Source organism: Carex rostrata, chromosome 1, assembly GCF_964058835.1.
Source record: "Carex rostrata chromosome 1, lpCarRost1.2, whole genome shotgun sequence".
Taxonomy (NCBI): Eukaryota; Viridiplantae; Streptophyta; class Magnoliopsida; order Poales; family Cyperaceae; genus Carex; species Carex rostrata.
Window position 1 is genome coordinate 1,805,523 of NC_135918.1, and position 16,949 is coordinate 1,822,471.

The following is a 16,949-nucleotide window of genomic DNA, read 5'->3' on the forward strand; positions in this document are numbered from 1 at the left end:
GAAGATTGATCAGCAGATGAACTAGCATTTTGTGCTTTGGATGAATTAGACCCATGTGGTCCATTTTGGTTTCTTGAACCTAGAACTAGATATTCAGTGAACAACTTGCGCAAGCAAGCCACCACATTTGTCAGATTACATTCTGCTTCACTGAGTGTAGTGTAAATTTGTCGAAAATAAAACTCAACTGACTTCAACTTGTATCTAGGATCTAAAATAGATGCAATAGCCAATAATACACAACTCTTACACCAATATTTCTGAAATTTCTCAAACATGCGACTCGCCATTTTAACAACAAAAGCATGGTCACTGGTGTGCCAACTTCGTAAGCTCAAGTAAACCTCACAGAATTCATTAAAGAAGAGGTTGATTGTGGGGTATTTGGTTCCGGAAATTTTCATGGTGGCATCATAAAAAATCTGCAAGCACTCGACTATGGCAGCCACATTATCCCAGTCTTTGTCTGATGGGGCATGCTTATAGTCACGGTCAAGTTCAGCAAAGCGAGAAAAAGCCTCGCGGAACTTTAGAGAATCTACAAGCATCAAAAAGGTTGAATTCTATCTAGTTGGTACATCATAAAATAACTTGGTTTGCGGAGCATGTACCTGTTTTGACACCTTCTCAAATATTTCTATTCTAGATTGGGAATGACGTACATATTTTACTGTCTCACGAATATTACGAATCACATCCCTCAAAGCCTCCAAACCTTCTTGTACAATGAGATTCAAGATATGGGCACCGCAACGCACATGAAACAGTTCACCACCAACAGGAAGTGCATTTTTGGGTTTCAAAATATACAACATCTCCCTAACTAAAGCATCATTAGTGGTACAATTATCCAAAACAATGCCAAAGATTTTTTTCTCAATATTCCAATCAAGTAGCTTTTCAATTATCACTTCACAGAGACGTTCGCTAGTGTGTGGAGATGGGACCCGAACAAAGTTTAGAATTCTCTTTTGAAGTCTCCAATTGTCATCAATATAATGACATGTTAAGCAAAGAAAACCTTGAACATTAGCCGAGGTCCACATATCTGTGGTAAGGCTAACTCTACAATTAATCTTATCAAGAGTATTGTACAAATTTGTCTTTTCTTCTTGATACAGTTGCATACAATCACTTCTAATTGTGTTTCTTTTGTTCAATTTAAATTGGGGTTGAAGGTTCTTGAGAAAAACACGAAAATAGTGGTGATTTTCCATGGTAAATGGGTACTCGTGAGCCACAACCATCCTTGCATAATCTTTTCGACTTCTTTCTTGTTTAAACTCGAAACATTCGACTTTTGTTGTACCATCTTCCTTAATTTCGTTCAATTTTAGAAGTTGCTGACCTACATCAGTTTTCTGACGCTTTGATCTTTTGAATTGATCACAACTATTGTCTAAATGATATCTCAAATGACTTGTACCTTTTTTACCACCGGCTGATAATACTGACTTGCAGTGCTGACACTTAGCAGTATATGATCCATCAGGTTTTTCTTGCTTTTCGAAATCATCCCACACTTTAGATCTCAGCTTCTTGGATGATCTGGTTTTTGCTGAATTGGAAACTCAATTTGTTGCATCAACGTTGTTTTGTATGTGTTCTACTTGCTCTCGTGACTCTCCATCCATTCCAAGAGGCATTCTATATTAAAGTAAAAATAATTTAATGACCAACAAGTAACTATGTATGAATTCTGATTATGCTAGGTACAAGTATTTTTTATTTTTATTTTGTAGCTCTCTAATCTTGCTACTGGTAAAATTTAAAAACAAATTCTAGAGTTTTACCCTTTTGCCCCTAGGCTGATACTGGTAAGTGGTAATCCAATTTTTCTTCTTTTATTTTTTGAGTCTATTCTTATACTGACGTTGCATACTTGCATTTTTTGCAAATACCAGTATCGTAGAAATACTAACAACTATATATATAAATGGAAATTTTCAAAAAAAGAAAAAAGAAATTGAAATATACAGAAGATTTTCATTCTTACTCGTCATCATGATCTATGCTATTGTATGACTCTGTATCTTGCTCGGCAATGTTAGAATCTTTTGTAGATGCCATCTTTCTAATAAACTTTAAGGGAGGTATTGTTTTGTGTTTGGAGAGATAATATCTTTCTTCTAAACTATTAAGAAATATTGGTGTAACAGTAAGCTTTTAAACTTATTAGAAATTTGGAATTACTGGAAAGCGTGGAATGCTTTAATGGTTAATTATGTCTAACTTTGTTTTCCAAGATAAAGAGTTGGCAGAATGGCAGTTGGACTGTTGGAGGATAATAAATCAATGCTAATTAAGAATTTAAGATATATAATATATATAATTACCCAATCGGGTAATGGGTACGGAATATGATTTACCCGTACCCTTATCCGTTTTGATAACGAAAAAAAATATTTATCTGTACCCGATAAGTTTACAAAAAAAAAATCTTACCCATACCCGTCTTATTGGATACGGTACGGGTCGGGTAAACGGATAAAAGGGTGCCATTGACACCCCTAGTTGGTTGGCCGCAAAAAAAATGAAAATAAAAGATACCGAGGCGCTCAACTGCTCAAGTGACTTGAAGATGAAGCGCGAATGAAAGTGACAATTAACATGATGATTTGTAGGAGTTAACACAAATCCAAGGAGACGGTTAGTTTGGTAAGACAAAACAAACAAGGGGCGTTCATCAGTGTTTTCAAAGAGGCCGGTATGTCATCTCGGGGGCAAGGCAGACGAAAATAATACGTGATCGGCGATCATCTCGGGTTCTCGTACAAAATTGAGTTGTTGGAGATGGGAAACATTGAAGAGAAATAAGCACACCGTAACAATATAAATATCATACTGAACACAAGTATGAGGTGAAAACAAGCAGTGCCAAAACTTATATTTATAGTATTAAAATGAATAAAAAGTTAAATTGATAGCGTTATCTTTTCAAATTTTTTTACAGTAACATGATTGTACTGAAAGAGGTGTGCTGCAATGATTTTATTTTTCAGATTTGTTTATATTTTCATGTTTCTCTTTATTTTTCAACGTCGTTGAACAAATAAACACATTTGAGATGCAATTATTCATTGAGGCCATGTTTGGTTGTGGAGTAAGAGGTGGAGTAAACCTCTTACTCCACGCTTAAGGAGCCAAACGAGAAGTAACATAAGCGGTTTAAGATGAAGTAAGATTTGAGTTAAACCGGAGTAACTTACACCACTTAGAGAGGTGGTTTAGTTTACTCCACCAAACATGATTAACTTACTCCGGTTTAGCTTGGAGTAAGAAATTTAATCCGGTTTAACTTTACTTCACAATCAAACATGACCTGAGAGTCTGCTCCACAAGGAGGTATGTGAGGGGAAGGGGGATCAAAATCTAAGCACCCTCCTATTCTTCTATCTAGATAGTTCAAAATCGATTATACGGCTTCAATTATATTTGATTTGTTTTAATAGATTATATTGATATAAAAGAAAAATGAGCAAAGGGAAACTGAGTTCTAATCGGACCTGTTCAGAGTCGTTTACTTGTTCCAGTTAATTTTGGAGATGAACGGATGGGAGAGAAGGAAAGAGGAGGTGAAATATGTATAAAACTTGAATAAAATTTTGAAGATTTTGTGAATTTCAATTTGAAATGTAGAGGAGATGAAATGACTACCTATTATCTTTCCCTTCCATCCTTTACTGCTAATTGTGATTCTTATTCCTTGTGATTCATAATAATTCTTTGCTGCTCACCTCAAAAGGCGCAATGATTTAATTTATTAATTTATAAAATTAAAAAAAATATTACCAATTTAGTTTATTATTTTTTTAGGCTACAAATAAAGAGTGAGATAATGGTACTATGCATAATGCGGATTGATCCGTGCTACGAATTAATATTTTTGTTTTTAAAGTTTGAAAAATCATTCGAAATTATTCAACATGATTATGAGTTTTGAATTCAGATGGAATAAATTATTTATCATAATAATAAAGATATTAAATGGTTGAGTGGTTTCTGACTTGACCTCTAATTTTACTCAAAAAAATAAAAAATAAATTCACAGTACAAACCAATCCGGTAGTCTCATTCCAAAGGCCTATTAAGCAGACTATTTCTTTGAATGAAATGCTCACACGATGGCCTATTATATTATCACATGCCATAGATGATATCCCTTCTTTAAGCGAATCAGGTGATGTGGATGTATTGACTTGGAGATGGAATGCATGTGGTCGGTACACATCTGCATCAGTCTACAAAATTCTCCTAACAAGAGGCCGTGAGCAATGAAGGTATGCACAAATATGGCGCGCTTATACCCCTTCAAAGGTGAAATTTTTTACTTGCCTCTTGTTACAGGATAGAATTCTTACTCATAAGGTTATGGTGAAAAGGTGTTTCAATTGTGATCCTGAGTGTGTTATGTGTCCTACAAATCTGATGGAAACGACATTCCATTTGTTCTTTCAATGCTCCTATGTTAGACAAGTGTGGCAATGCATGGGTCAACTGGTCCAATTAGATGTATCGGCAGAGAGGCTGTGGGAGGTCTCTTGGAGCCAGTATAAGATGTCGATTGGCGGGTCTAAACGGGTATGGTTGACCCGAATTATGGCTGTTCTCTGGGGAGTGTGGAAGCAACGAAATTCACGTATCTTTGGTCGTCCGTGGAAACCCGCTTGGTTGCTGGCACGAGATATTAAGGAAGAGACTGAAATGTGGTTGAAGTGTTGTCGAAGTTCAGTTGGAATTGGTTGAGAGAAGGGTTTGATGTTTTATTTTATTTTAGTTTTTTGAAGTGGTAAACACATTTATTTTTCTGTACCCTGGTAGTCGCTACCTGGTTATTAAAAAAAATAAAAAAGACGTCGAATATAGATTGCATGTGATACATGACTCCTTTTTACAGTGCATGTGATACATGACTCCTTTTAACATGTATGCCCTTTGGTAATCCTCAAAAATGATTGACCCACCGGCCACCGTAAATGTGACTATCAGCATTGGGTCCAATTTTATTTTTAAAGAATAGAATAGAATAGTGACTCTTGAGATCACTTAAATGACCCTTGAGATCGCTTAAAGAATAATGTTTTGTCATCAGCTGTCTATACATCTATATGTTATTTAATTTTATGATGTCTACCAATATATTATTATTACTATTGTCTGTTTCAGAGGCTGAATCAGAGTTTCAAAATATAGGAGTCAAACGTGATTAAATGAAGATAAATTCCCATATTCCCTTACTAAAACTGCATCTGTCTGTTTATTGCTTTTATATATACTTGTATATATCTTATATAACTTTAATCTTTATAATTATATATTTTCATTTTTTAAAGAACTATTATATATTTCGAGTAGAACTAGGGTGTTCTTAAATTTACCAACACTCTTTGTAAACTTAATTCTAGAACCTAGCTGATTGATTTCAAATGATGAATCCGAACCGTTAAAATCTGTCTACTTTATAAGTGATATATCTACATGTAAAAAATTTAAAATTTAAAATTAATTTTGTATAGAGTCAAGTAGTAAAAAATCATTCAATAAATGAATGCATTAAAATTAATTTATAAACTTTTTAATTTTGACCGCTTGATTTTATACTAAATTAATTTGAAAATTTAAATTTTTTTGTATGTAGACACATCACTCGTAAGATAGACATATTTCAATAGTTCGAACTTATTATTTAAAATCAATCCGATAAATTTTAGAATTGAGTAATAATTTGTTTTTTTTTTTTTTTTTTAACTTAGCAGGTAGCAATGTCCTAATTCTACTCATATATTTCACTATAAATTACTTGGGAGGACGGGACAGGTGGAATCGTACACGCGATCAAACTGGGGAGTGGAGACATGCCGTAGCTCTCTAAATCAGAGAGCTTTAAAATAGCCGTCCTGGTCGGACAGTCGGACCCATCATCTTTCTCCAAGTCCGCGTCAGAAAAACCAACCCCCTCTTCTCTTTCTGAACTGGATGTACTTACTAGTGACTATGGCTATGGCAAGCTTCTGCGTTTCCTGCCCCACTTACGCTTCTCCGACACATTCTTTGAGGGTTAATCGCCACTTGGCGTATCTCCGACCTCTATCGCTTCGGATCGACCTCACTTTGACCTCCCCTCTCTCCCCTCTCCGCCATGGATTCCCGAAAGATAGCATCAGGTTAGCTCAAATTTTTCTTTGCTTCTTCAATCGATTACTGTGGAATTGGATTAGAGCTATTCAGGGGTATGGATGGGGTGATCACATCTAATTCTGATTGACAGGTGGTTAATTTGATTTTTTTTTAAGGGTAGGCGAAGGGCCTAGTTGCATTTTATTAAATTATTTTTGCATCAACTGGGAATTAGTTGATTTTAATCTGAATTATCTTGACAAGTTACCATCAACTTGTGATCTCGATTTTAAGAGCATCTCTTGGGGAGATGAACTTGTTAACTGTATTGATGCTTCTTGGGTGAAAATTTTGTTCCTTTGGCAAGCATGAGCGATTTTTTTTATTGAGAGACTGTGCTCGGTTGACTATTTGCTCGAATTTTAGTTTCAAAGACTTTTTTTTTTATGAGAATTTTCAAAGACTTATAACAACAACAGGTGCTTCTTGGTTGAAATTTTTTCTTCCGTCAATCATTAGCAATTTTTTTTTTTAATTGAGAGACTGTAGTCCACTAACAATTTTCTCTGTTTACTTCCAAAAACATATAACAGCAACAGATTTTAGTTGATTATAGTTTGAGAATAGCATCTTTTATTCAGCCTTAGCAGCTTGAAGTTGCATGTGAATCTTCTGCTCTAATGACAAGCTTTTATTTTATTGATTTTCACTTCTGAATGAGATGGCCATGTAGCTATGCAGTATTGATTTTTTTTTATTCAATCGTGTTCATATCTTTGATTCCTCAGACTAGATATGAATTTGAATAGATATAAGAGAGGATCACACATTTATACTAAACTTCTGTTTCCTACTTCTACATAAGACAGCAACATGGAATTGCAGTCTATTTTTTCTTGATATTCTTATTAACTTTTTTGTAGGATTTATTCTAAACCCATTGATTCTGCTGACTTGCTAGCATCTGTTTCCACGGTAAATGATATGAATAACTTCCTATTTTTCTCTGTATTTATAAGTAGGTCATTGCTGATGATAACTTCAATGCATAAAAAAATTATATATAATGATGCTTATGTTTATAGTGGTAATTTTGGAATGCTTATGCTTGTGTTCCCAAATGTTCTGTTTAAAGTTAATTTCGTCCAATTTGGTTTTGATTAGGCTTCAAGTTTGCAACTGAGCTTCAAGTTATCCATTGTTTAACGAAGTTCAGTTTAGTCTGAAATCTGAGCCTTTATTTGCAGTTGAACTTTAGTCAAGGCACCAATAACAAAATGAGTTGCTAAACTGTACTTTGTACATGCTGGTTTATATCAATACTGAACCTGACCTGTCTGCTTTTAACGTCTAAATCATTACTCTTTGTAAATTTTTGGCAGGAGGATTCTGTACCGGAGCCAGTATTACTAATTGACCAAGATTCAGATCCAGATGCAACAATTGTTCAACTCAGTTTTGGGGACCGATTGGGTGCTCTACTTGACACGGTAAAATTTTATCCACTTGAAATCTTGCATACAGTCATATTTACAAATAGGTTGATATACATTCACTTTTCCAATAAATAGGAAGTATTTTCAGGTAATAATTTTGCAGGCATCACCTATTATTGTTTGGTATGTTGGAAGGGTTATGGTATATTAAATGTTGACAATTTGCCCCTCTTAACTTGTTGCAACTGTTAAAATATCTTGTTCTTTGCAAATGCCATATAAAAATATATTATAATGTCGAGTATTAATTTGATAGCATATAGAGTATTAGGTGGCATTGCAAGAAACAACCCGGTCCTCTTTTTCCTTGACTATTTGACACAAGTATAAGAGCAAAAAGAAAAGAAATTTTTTCCACAAATTTCATGGTAGTTCCATTAATTCAGATTCTGGGTGATCTTTTAGTGTCTTTTAAATGACGGAGCAACAAGTTTTTCTTCACAGGAAGCCAATACTCAGACAGTAATTTATGATTTTATTAAAGCATCAGCATTAGTTACGAACTCTACTCTTCATAAAATTTATGATTTTATTAAAGCATCAGCATTAGTTACGAACTCTACTCTTCAAATTTATGATGTAACAAAAAATTAATATATTTTCTACCCATTTTATAAATTAAAATTTGCTGTAAAGTTACAGCGTTTTGTTTGATCTTTACCTAAAAAGTGTAAATTATTGATTTGGGTTCATTTTACATGTGATGTACCTCCAAGGGTTATATTAAATCTTTGGTTTCTGCTACATGCAGATGAAGGCACTTAAAGACCTGGGACTTGATGTGACCAAAGGAAGTGTCACTACTGAGTCAGCTGTTATTAAAACCAAGTTCTACATCATGCGAATGTTAGTTCCTTCTTGCCTTTGTGGGAAGCACTCTTTTTGTTAACATTTATTATATAATAAACTTCATATTTTCATACATATAACGGAAAACTAATTGTAAAGTTATAAATGTGCCAAACTGTCAACTCATGTCAATCGACTGTGAAAATGTACAAAATGACTTATTCAGTTATAAAGCTAGATCTTCTGTATATGTTGTATCTTGTATTTAGTCACATCTCTGATATTCTTGCTGAATAATATTTTACTTGTGACCTTTCGTAGGGGGAGAAAGGTTGAGGATCCAGATATGCTAGAGAAAATTAGACTCACAATAATTAACAATCTTCTCGAGTACCATCCTGTACGTTCTCAGCTTCTCTAGTGGTCTATAAAGTTTTATATGAGCTACCCATTTCTGATGGTCTAACAAATCATATTTTGCCATATAGGAATCAAGTGAAAAGCTTGCAATGGGGGAGTTCTTTGGAATTAAACCTCCTGAGAAGAAAGTAAACCTTGTTCATGCTTCATTTGTGCCATTGGCACTTCTATGATGATGCAACATTCCAAATGCAATTACAAATTGTAAAATTTTGCCTCAGTTATGAGGCCTAAGACGAGTAACTCATTACTAAGTATAGTCTCAATTCCTATTATGCTACTAAACAAGTAGCAAGCGACTCAATTCAAGCAAAAGTAAGAAATCAAATAGAAGTTGGTAGCCAACTGTTACAGATATCTCATGTTGTATGTCTGATGATAGTGAAGTCAAAATAATACCAGAGACAAACCTGTGCTGGAATTATTTTATATCTAGACTCCTTAGTCGTTTGAAGCATCTTATTCCTGCAAAATATAGCTCATAGTGTATATTCTGAGCATCATGACCGTATTAGACTAATTATTGTAGTTTCTCAACCTTCATATTTTTTTTTTTATATTATTATTATCTTGGGCAGGTTGATGTGAATGTTGCAACCCATGTACATGTTGAAGCTGATGGACCTAAGAAAAGGTCTGTTGCCCTTCATGTAGCTTTTACCTGTACATTTGGTATATAGTCCATACTGCTGTTGGTCCTACCTGTGAAATATTATGATACTAAATTTAATAAACTTATGCAAAACCTATACATGGAGGAAATTTCTCTAAGGTTCCAGCTGGTGCTGCCCAAAATTTTGGTCAGTGCATGCTGGTTTCTGTATGGCCACTGTTCATACAGGCCTTACCAATCAATGCGACCTTGTATATTTTATTTCTTTGTAAGATGTCCTCATTGTCCTCTTTCTTAGTTTTATGTGCATAAAAGTTTGAAAAAGGAGGGGGAGTTTGAATATTTCTTGAAGAAATTATAAGTGGAAATATTATAGTTGATGCTTCCTATATCTATATTTTGGGATTTCCCTGTTCAGGGGAATCGTTAATTGAGGTTTTGTTGGGCAGTCCCCATGATATGTTCTTCGTTATTATTTCAACATCTAAGTTCCTCCGTGATATGTTCTCTTTGTTATTTCAACATCTACGTTCCTCAAACCAATACTCTCTCTCTATCTCTCTCTCTCTCTCTCTCCAGCTTGTTGTACATAGAGACAGCCGATCGACCTGGACTCCTACTGGAGATTTACAAGATTATCACTGACACCAACATTGATGTTGAATCTGCAGAGATAGATACAGAGGTATATTGAACACTATTTTACAGAGTGAGCATACTTGGCTATTTAGACCCAGCACTTTCGTGGTATACGTTAGGCAAATGTGAAAAATGTAGTGTAATGTTGTGTGTAAATTTGCAATTTTGAGGTAATGCTGAGTGCAAGATTCAAAACCTTTAATCTTTCAACTTCTGAAAAATGAGATGCATTTTCCTTTTTTAAAGGTTTCTTCGCTGTTCTTAATGTATTATGATATATCTTAGGGGTTGATAGCAAAAGATAAATTTCATGTGAGCTACGGAGGTGCTGCTCTAAACAGCTCATTATCCCAGGTGTGCTTATCCTCTTTTCTTTGTATAACATGATAGAATCTGATTGATCCATGGGTTTTGTTTCTTTTTGCGGGGTTGATAGGAAGTTGAGAGGTCTTTTGGTGTTTAATTGTACAAACTGAGGTAGGATGAGGTTTCATTTGGTCACAATGAATCAGAATTGCACAACTGAGGGTTGCTTGAGGCAAAGCTAGGTCTGTTTTGCAATACAAGTTTATTTTTTACTTGGGACTGTCTAGTTTTGAAACAGCATGACGTATTAAATCATTCATGCTAGTTCCAGTCTTACCTATTATTTTGCTTTGTTTATTATCTTCTATTCTGTTTAGTTGGAAGAATTTCTTAATTAAGGGTTTTGTCAAAGTTGGGTTCTTATTGAGGCATAGTTAGAGAGCTAAGTGTGGCCTAAAAATGGTGTCTGTTTACTTGGGAACTGTTATCATTTTTTTTAGTAATCTGGAGCATTAGCAGCATTTTTTTCTGTATTAAATAGGACAGTGTCATGATTTTTTTTTGAGGGGCTGTTCTGCATATTGTCACAGGTACTGGTTAACTCCCTGCGTTATTACTTGAGGCGTCCCGAAACAGAGGAAGACAGCTATTGATATTTAAACTCCAATTTAATAATATAAAAGGGGGCCAAAATTTATTTTTACTGGCTCCCATGAATGTGCATTGCATGTATTGGGTAACGGTTGTACTGATGCATTCTGCAATGCATGTGGATGATTACTGATTATATATTCTTGTATACCTTAGGTTGTATCATTGCATCCTTAAATTTGTACTGTGTGCAACTTTAGACCGGAATGCTGTGAAGGATCTTTAAGCAAACTTACATAACAGGATTGTATATTAGTTGGCTTTTCAAAAGGTATTAAGCTCCCGTCACAAGCAAATTGAGGCATGGTGGAATGGAATGATTATTTAAAAGCAGGATACCAAGTAACCTTTTGAGCAGTGTTCTAAATAGTGTGTTATAATGGTGCTATAACGTTTTTGGATATTGAATGCTAAACTATGAGATAAAAGTGCGTTATGTCAGTTACGACTGCTATAGCAATAATAGTGATCAGCTATTTGCGCTAAACGCTAAATACTATGTAGGATAGCGCACGCTATGTTACGTAGGCTTTTATATAAATGTCTAAATTGAAAATTAATTTTAAAGATCAATTTTTTCAAGGTTTAGATTGATTTTGCTTTTAAATAGAAAAAAAAAAGATAGTTTATTCTATGATGTTTAGGTTTTTTTTAATAGAAAAAAAAATATAGTTTTATATCATAATGTTTAAGTTATTTTGATTGAATGAAAAAATATAGATAGTTTATGATATTATTAGAGATATTTTGAATAATAATTTGGACTTTGTACTGGTTCAATATGAGCATTATAATTCTTTAATTAAATATTGTGTTACTTATTACTTTATGAGATTTTAGATAATGTTGATAATTAGTAGAAATATAAAATATATTTTTTTAAACAAAAAACGCACGGTAAGATAGCTTTCGCTACAGCTTTATTTGTGATTTTTTTTTTCAGCCTTTCAGCTGTGACATAGTAATCGAAATTTTTGAGAGATCAAACGAGCCTTATTTTTTCAGGTGTTTACATCGTCCCATTTCTGTTTTTGCATTGACAATTAAAAATAAAATTCCAAATGAAAAATAGGAACATTGGTTCTCTTTTAAAAAATATATATATTCATATAAAAATCATCGAAATTTTTATTTTTACCATATTCACAAAAAAAAAAAAAAAAAAAACACCCATTTTGATAAGAATTCAAAATTTATTCAGGCTGCCAAACTATTTAGCTGCACCAAAGATAGAGGGCCGACAATTGGCCTGCGGCTTCAATCTAGAGGCCTCCAAATGAAATGGTGGTCCTTTTTTTTTACATAAATTTTATTAACAAAACAATAAAAATGATTTGGTTGAGTTGAAGTCAGACCCGCTTGAGATGAGAACAAAAACTTATTAAACCTTCCTTGTTCTCTGTACCAAAAAGCAAAAAACAAAAAAAGGGGCCACAAAATGGTTTGGAGAGGCTGGAGCTGCATGGCCAATTGGTGGCCCCAAGTCTTTGAGGCCGCTAAATAGTTTGGCGGTTTGGATAAAATTCGAATTCCCTTCAAATGGGGATGTTTTGGTTTATTTTTCTTTTGGAAGAAACTAATTGTACCAAGTGAATTGTACATAGTTTTTACCCAAAAAACTGTCATTTGACTTGCGCGAATACTATAAAACTCCATATTCCATACTGTATACTTAAATAACGAATCATATATAATACGTAATTAAAAATTCTAACAACCAGCGACCCTTGCAAGTGGTCCATAGTTTGTTGCTAACAATTTGCAACTTGCACAACTTGCCAAACTGCCTGTACTTTCTAAGGGGCCACTTTCTGTACTTTCAGAGGGACATCTTCTAGAAGATTTTAAAACATGACCACTTTTCAAACTTGCAGTTATTTCCAAATAACACTTGAAAATTATGCAAAATAAATTTTTTTGCATCAGAATAATTTTTTTTATTTTTTTATTTTTAAAAAAATTAATTTTCTTTCATATTTTTTTCCCTTCAACTATTCATATTTATATACGCATATATATCAGGTAAAATAATGCTATATATACTGTAAAATAAATCTATGTATAATATAATCAGAAAATGGATATTGAAAAGTGAAATAAAACATGAATATTGTAAAATAGACACCTGAAACTATAAAACTTTAATACTGTAAAACTGACAGATGTAAACTATAAAACAAATCTATAGCTAGAAAATGGATATTGAAAATTAAAATAAAACATGAATACTGTAAAATTGACACCTGAAACTATAAAACTAATATAGCAAACTATAAAGCTTCAATACTATAAAACTGGCAGATGTAAACCATAAAACTAACATGAGGAGGGTTCTAATGCCTCGCGTCTTTTATACCTCATCATATATCATATTTTATATCTTCATTTTCAAAGTCTAAATTATCGATCCGAACCGTTCAACATGATATCCATACTAAAATATAGTTGGGATGAAATTTTATAATTTTTGGAATTACTATTTTTTAAGATGGGTAGAAATCACTATTTTTTTAATGGTAAAAAAACAGTGATTTTGTACATATCTTAAAAAATAGTAAATTTTTTTTCAAAAATTATAAAATTTCATCCCCAAGCATATTTTAGTATAAATATCATATTGAGTGGTTCGGATCACCAGTTTGGACTTGAAAACGAAGATGTAAAATATGAGGTATGAAAAAAATGAGGTATTGAATCCCTCAACTAACATATGTAAATTATAAAACATCAATACTAGAAAAACACATTGTTCAACAAAAATAATTATTCACAAGCATAAAATGTCACTATTCATAACCACATTGTTCAACAATAGAAAACACAAACAATAACATTCAACAAACAAATACATCTGTTCCACACAAACATACTATTCAATATACAAAGTTTTTTTTTTTTTTTTTTTGAAAAACTTGAATATACAAAGTTTGTTACTTCATGACTCTTTGGTGAACATTATTTGGATGAGTGAGAAGCCTCATCACCATAACAACACGTTCCTTTGAAATATCATCCTGCAAAATAAATAAAATAAACAAGGTTATATTCCAGTATAACAATATGTAATAAAACCATTGTAATTGTATAATTACATCCTGTAAAACATATGTATCTATCTTGTAAAATATTGTCTATATTATGTAAAATTGTTAAACATATCATGTAAAAAAAGAAAATGAAAACAATGCATAAATCATGTAAATGAAGGATTTCATGATGCGGCAAGGTGATAAATTCAAAATTTTGACCCTCTTACAAGCATCTACGGATCTACTTTTTTTTTTTTTTTGAAAAAAGTGGATTACCACCTGTTTCAGTAGAAACATATAGGTCCTTACATCAAAATAGACATAGTTCAGCATGAAAAGTAAAAAAAGAAGCAGCATAACAAAATGGCGTAGGCATAACTAGTACAACAAATGCCGGAAACTAGAGTAGAAAATTTAAGAGAAAAGCATAAAAACTAAGCAAGGTTAAGTGAGCTATCGATAGAAGACGATGAACTAGTAGTAGCTGCAGATTCAGAAGTAGAAGAGAGCTGTACCAAAACACCTTGGTTACCGATGGATTCAAAAGCGGTATCAATGTCATCCATTTCAGCTCGGGTCCTAAGGTAATCAGAAAGATCAGACCCTTCTAAACCACGACCAGGATCTGTGTTTTCTGAATTCAATGGGCTGTTCTGGGTACTTGAATCCGAGCTGATTATCATGAGACCTGCCTGGTTCAAGAATGAGACATCCATAGGTAAAATTAAAGTTAATTTAAAAAAAGTATCATCTAATTTAACTTTACACCAAAAAGATGTTAAGGCAATAATTTGAAGGCCTAATGAAGAACTAGATGGAACTACAGTGTGTTGGAAGCAAACTTTATTTCTAGCTAACCAAATTACCCAAATAGTTGCAGCTCTAATCATTTCAATGAGTAATATGTCTTTCAAGGGAATACATGCATCTAGTTGCCATAAATCAGAAACTGAAGAACAATTAAAGGAAAAGGAATTATGTGATGCAATCCATATCCAAAGAGAATTAGCTATAGGGCAGGTTACAAAAAGGTGATCAATGGTTTCAAATGCACCACAGAAAGGGCAAGAAATGTCACCCTGCCAGCCTTTATTAAGCAAATTTTCCTTAGTTAAAATTTTATCTTGCATAACCAACCACATAAACACCTTAATTTTGAGAGGAATATTGGAGTTCCAAAGTGTATCATAGATTTTATTAGGGATACCTCTATTCACTATCCACAAATATAGAGAGTGGACTGTAAATTTTCCACAAGGACCCCATCTCCAAGAGATATAGTCAGGTTTGGACAGATCAGAAAAAACTTTATCATAAGTAATGGTAGAATATAAAGACAGCCATTCATTAAGATAAACACCAGTTAATTACCTATTAAATGATAGGGTTAGAGTAGAGTTATGAAATGCATCAAAAACAGAGATAGAAGGATCAGAAACTATACTAAATAATTGAGGAAAAGAACAATACAGTGCACAATCACCAAACCATCTATCAAGCCAAAAATAAGTATCCTTACCAGTACCTATACTTCTACGGATCTACTTTATTATGCTAATTATATTAAAACAATTCAAATGTATGCAAATAGATATCTACTCATTCATTAATCACAAATCTATTTACTAAAAGTGATTTGAATATACCTCTACCAAATGTCAATTTGGTAAATAGAGAGAAGTCGAATTCTCTTCTAGATCTTTTGGATACCTTCGTTTGTCGAAACGGCCTCCTAGTGTTCACCTTGAACTAAACAAGGATTAGAAAGACCTTGCTAGAGATCTTAATCTAATCTAAGCTTAGAACCTAGTTAATAACCCTTCTTGTTCTTCTAATAATTTCTCATTAGAGAAACCAATAATATGAGAGGAATAGGGATGGCAACTAGGAGGGAGAGGAAGAGAAGGAAATAAATTTTTCAGAAAATTTCTTGCTTGCTTACTTATTGAATACCTTCTCTACCTCTCCTTATATACAAATATACTAGGGTTTCCATTGTGTAACCTTCCTAGTATAATTCTCTTTAATAAAAGAGACAACCTTAGCCGCTGCTACAGTGCGCGCTACAGTAACTGCTACAGTGCTCGCTACAGTACCAGCCTCAACTCATATTCATTTTGGATTTTAATAAACTTATGTTATAACAATGTTTTGCACATTATTAATTATGTGTCATGTATATTATACTATAAAATATGCACCATATTATACCAAATAATATACATGCACACTTCTCATAAATTTATCTTCGTTCTAAGCAGTCATGATATTTATTTATCACATATATATTATTTCATGTCATATGAAACAATATACATCATATAAATAAAATATCCTTCTTGTTTCTCGTTCAGTTGGTGTGACCTATATGGAGGATTTGTGTTATGTTGGCAATGGCATAAAATATTTTATTACCATAAACTATAAGCGGTATTCTAGCTATACATTATAGTTACCCAAATAACATAGATGTAAAGTATACCTTTTACAATACATGATCCTTTAAAGTAACGTTACAAATAACATTACTTGTGTCTATTCCTTGCCACATGATATTATGAATAATATACAAAGTCGGACCGTGTCATCTTTGTATTATATTCGTTTCTTGGTCTCTTAAGTAAATTATATAAATATATAACTGCACTTCAGTTATATTACATGCATTATAATTCTACTTTACCAAGGGGCAATGATACTATTGACATATAACTTTCTCCCGCACAAGTTATATACAAGGAACTAATATTTTTATCACCACTTATGATAAGCAGCTTTTAATACTAATTACATTATATATTTCTCATGTGAAAAAGAAATACATCTCATATCTTAGAATTCTGAGACATAATGAAAATATTAATGACACTAACATAACCCATATAATAT

General features: G+C 33.0%; 2 protein-coding genes across 2 annotated transcripts; both read left to right on the forward strand.

Annotated features, from left to right (window-relative positions):
- The first annotated feature begins 4,274 nt into the window (after positions 1 to 4,274).
- LOC144564307 (uncharacterized) lies at positions 4,275 to 4,746 on the forward strand. Its single transcript, XM_078313909.1, has 2 exons — positions 4,275 to 4,280; positions 4,348 to 4,746. The coding sequence occupies exons 1-2, from the start codon at positions 4,275 to 4,277 to the stop codon at positions 4,744 to 4,746; spliced, it is 405 nt and encodes a 134-aa protein (XP_078170035.1).
- A 1,151-nt stretch (positions 4,747 to 5,897) lies between these two features.
- LOC144551356 (ACT domain-containing protein ACR12-like) lies at positions 5,898 to 11,301 on the forward strand. Its single transcript, XM_078299307.1, has 10 exons — positions 5,898 to 6,164; positions 7,041 to 7,092; positions 7,500 to 7,607; positions 8,365 to 8,459; positions 8,724 to 8,802; positions 8,891 to 8,950; positions 9,401 to 9,456; positions 10,015 to 10,120; positions 10,360 to 10,428; positions 10,971 to 11,301. The coding sequence occupies exons 1-10, from the start codon at positions 5,977 to 5,979 to the stop codon at positions 11,031 to 11,033; spliced, it is 876 nt and encodes a 291-aa protein (XP_078155433.1). The 5' UTR covers positions 5,898 to 5,976; the 3' UTR covers positions 11,034 to 11,301.
- Positions 11,302 to 16,949: the final 5,648 nt, after the last annotated feature.

Bases quoted from the DNA above. Each gene is read 5' to 3' on its own strand.
- LOC144551356 (XM_078299307.1), top strand. From the start codon at position 5,977: ATGTACTTACTAGTGACTATGGCTATGGCAAGCTTCTGCGTTTCCTGC. The intron at 8,951-9,400 runs GTAAACCTTGTT...TATCTTGGGCAG, and splicing joins TTAAACCTCCTGAGAAGAAA to GTTGATGTGAATGTTGCAAC. The intron at 10,121-10,359 runs GTATATTGAACA...GATATATCTTAG, and splicing joins CTGCAGAGATAGATACAGAG to GGGTTGATAGCAAAAGATAA.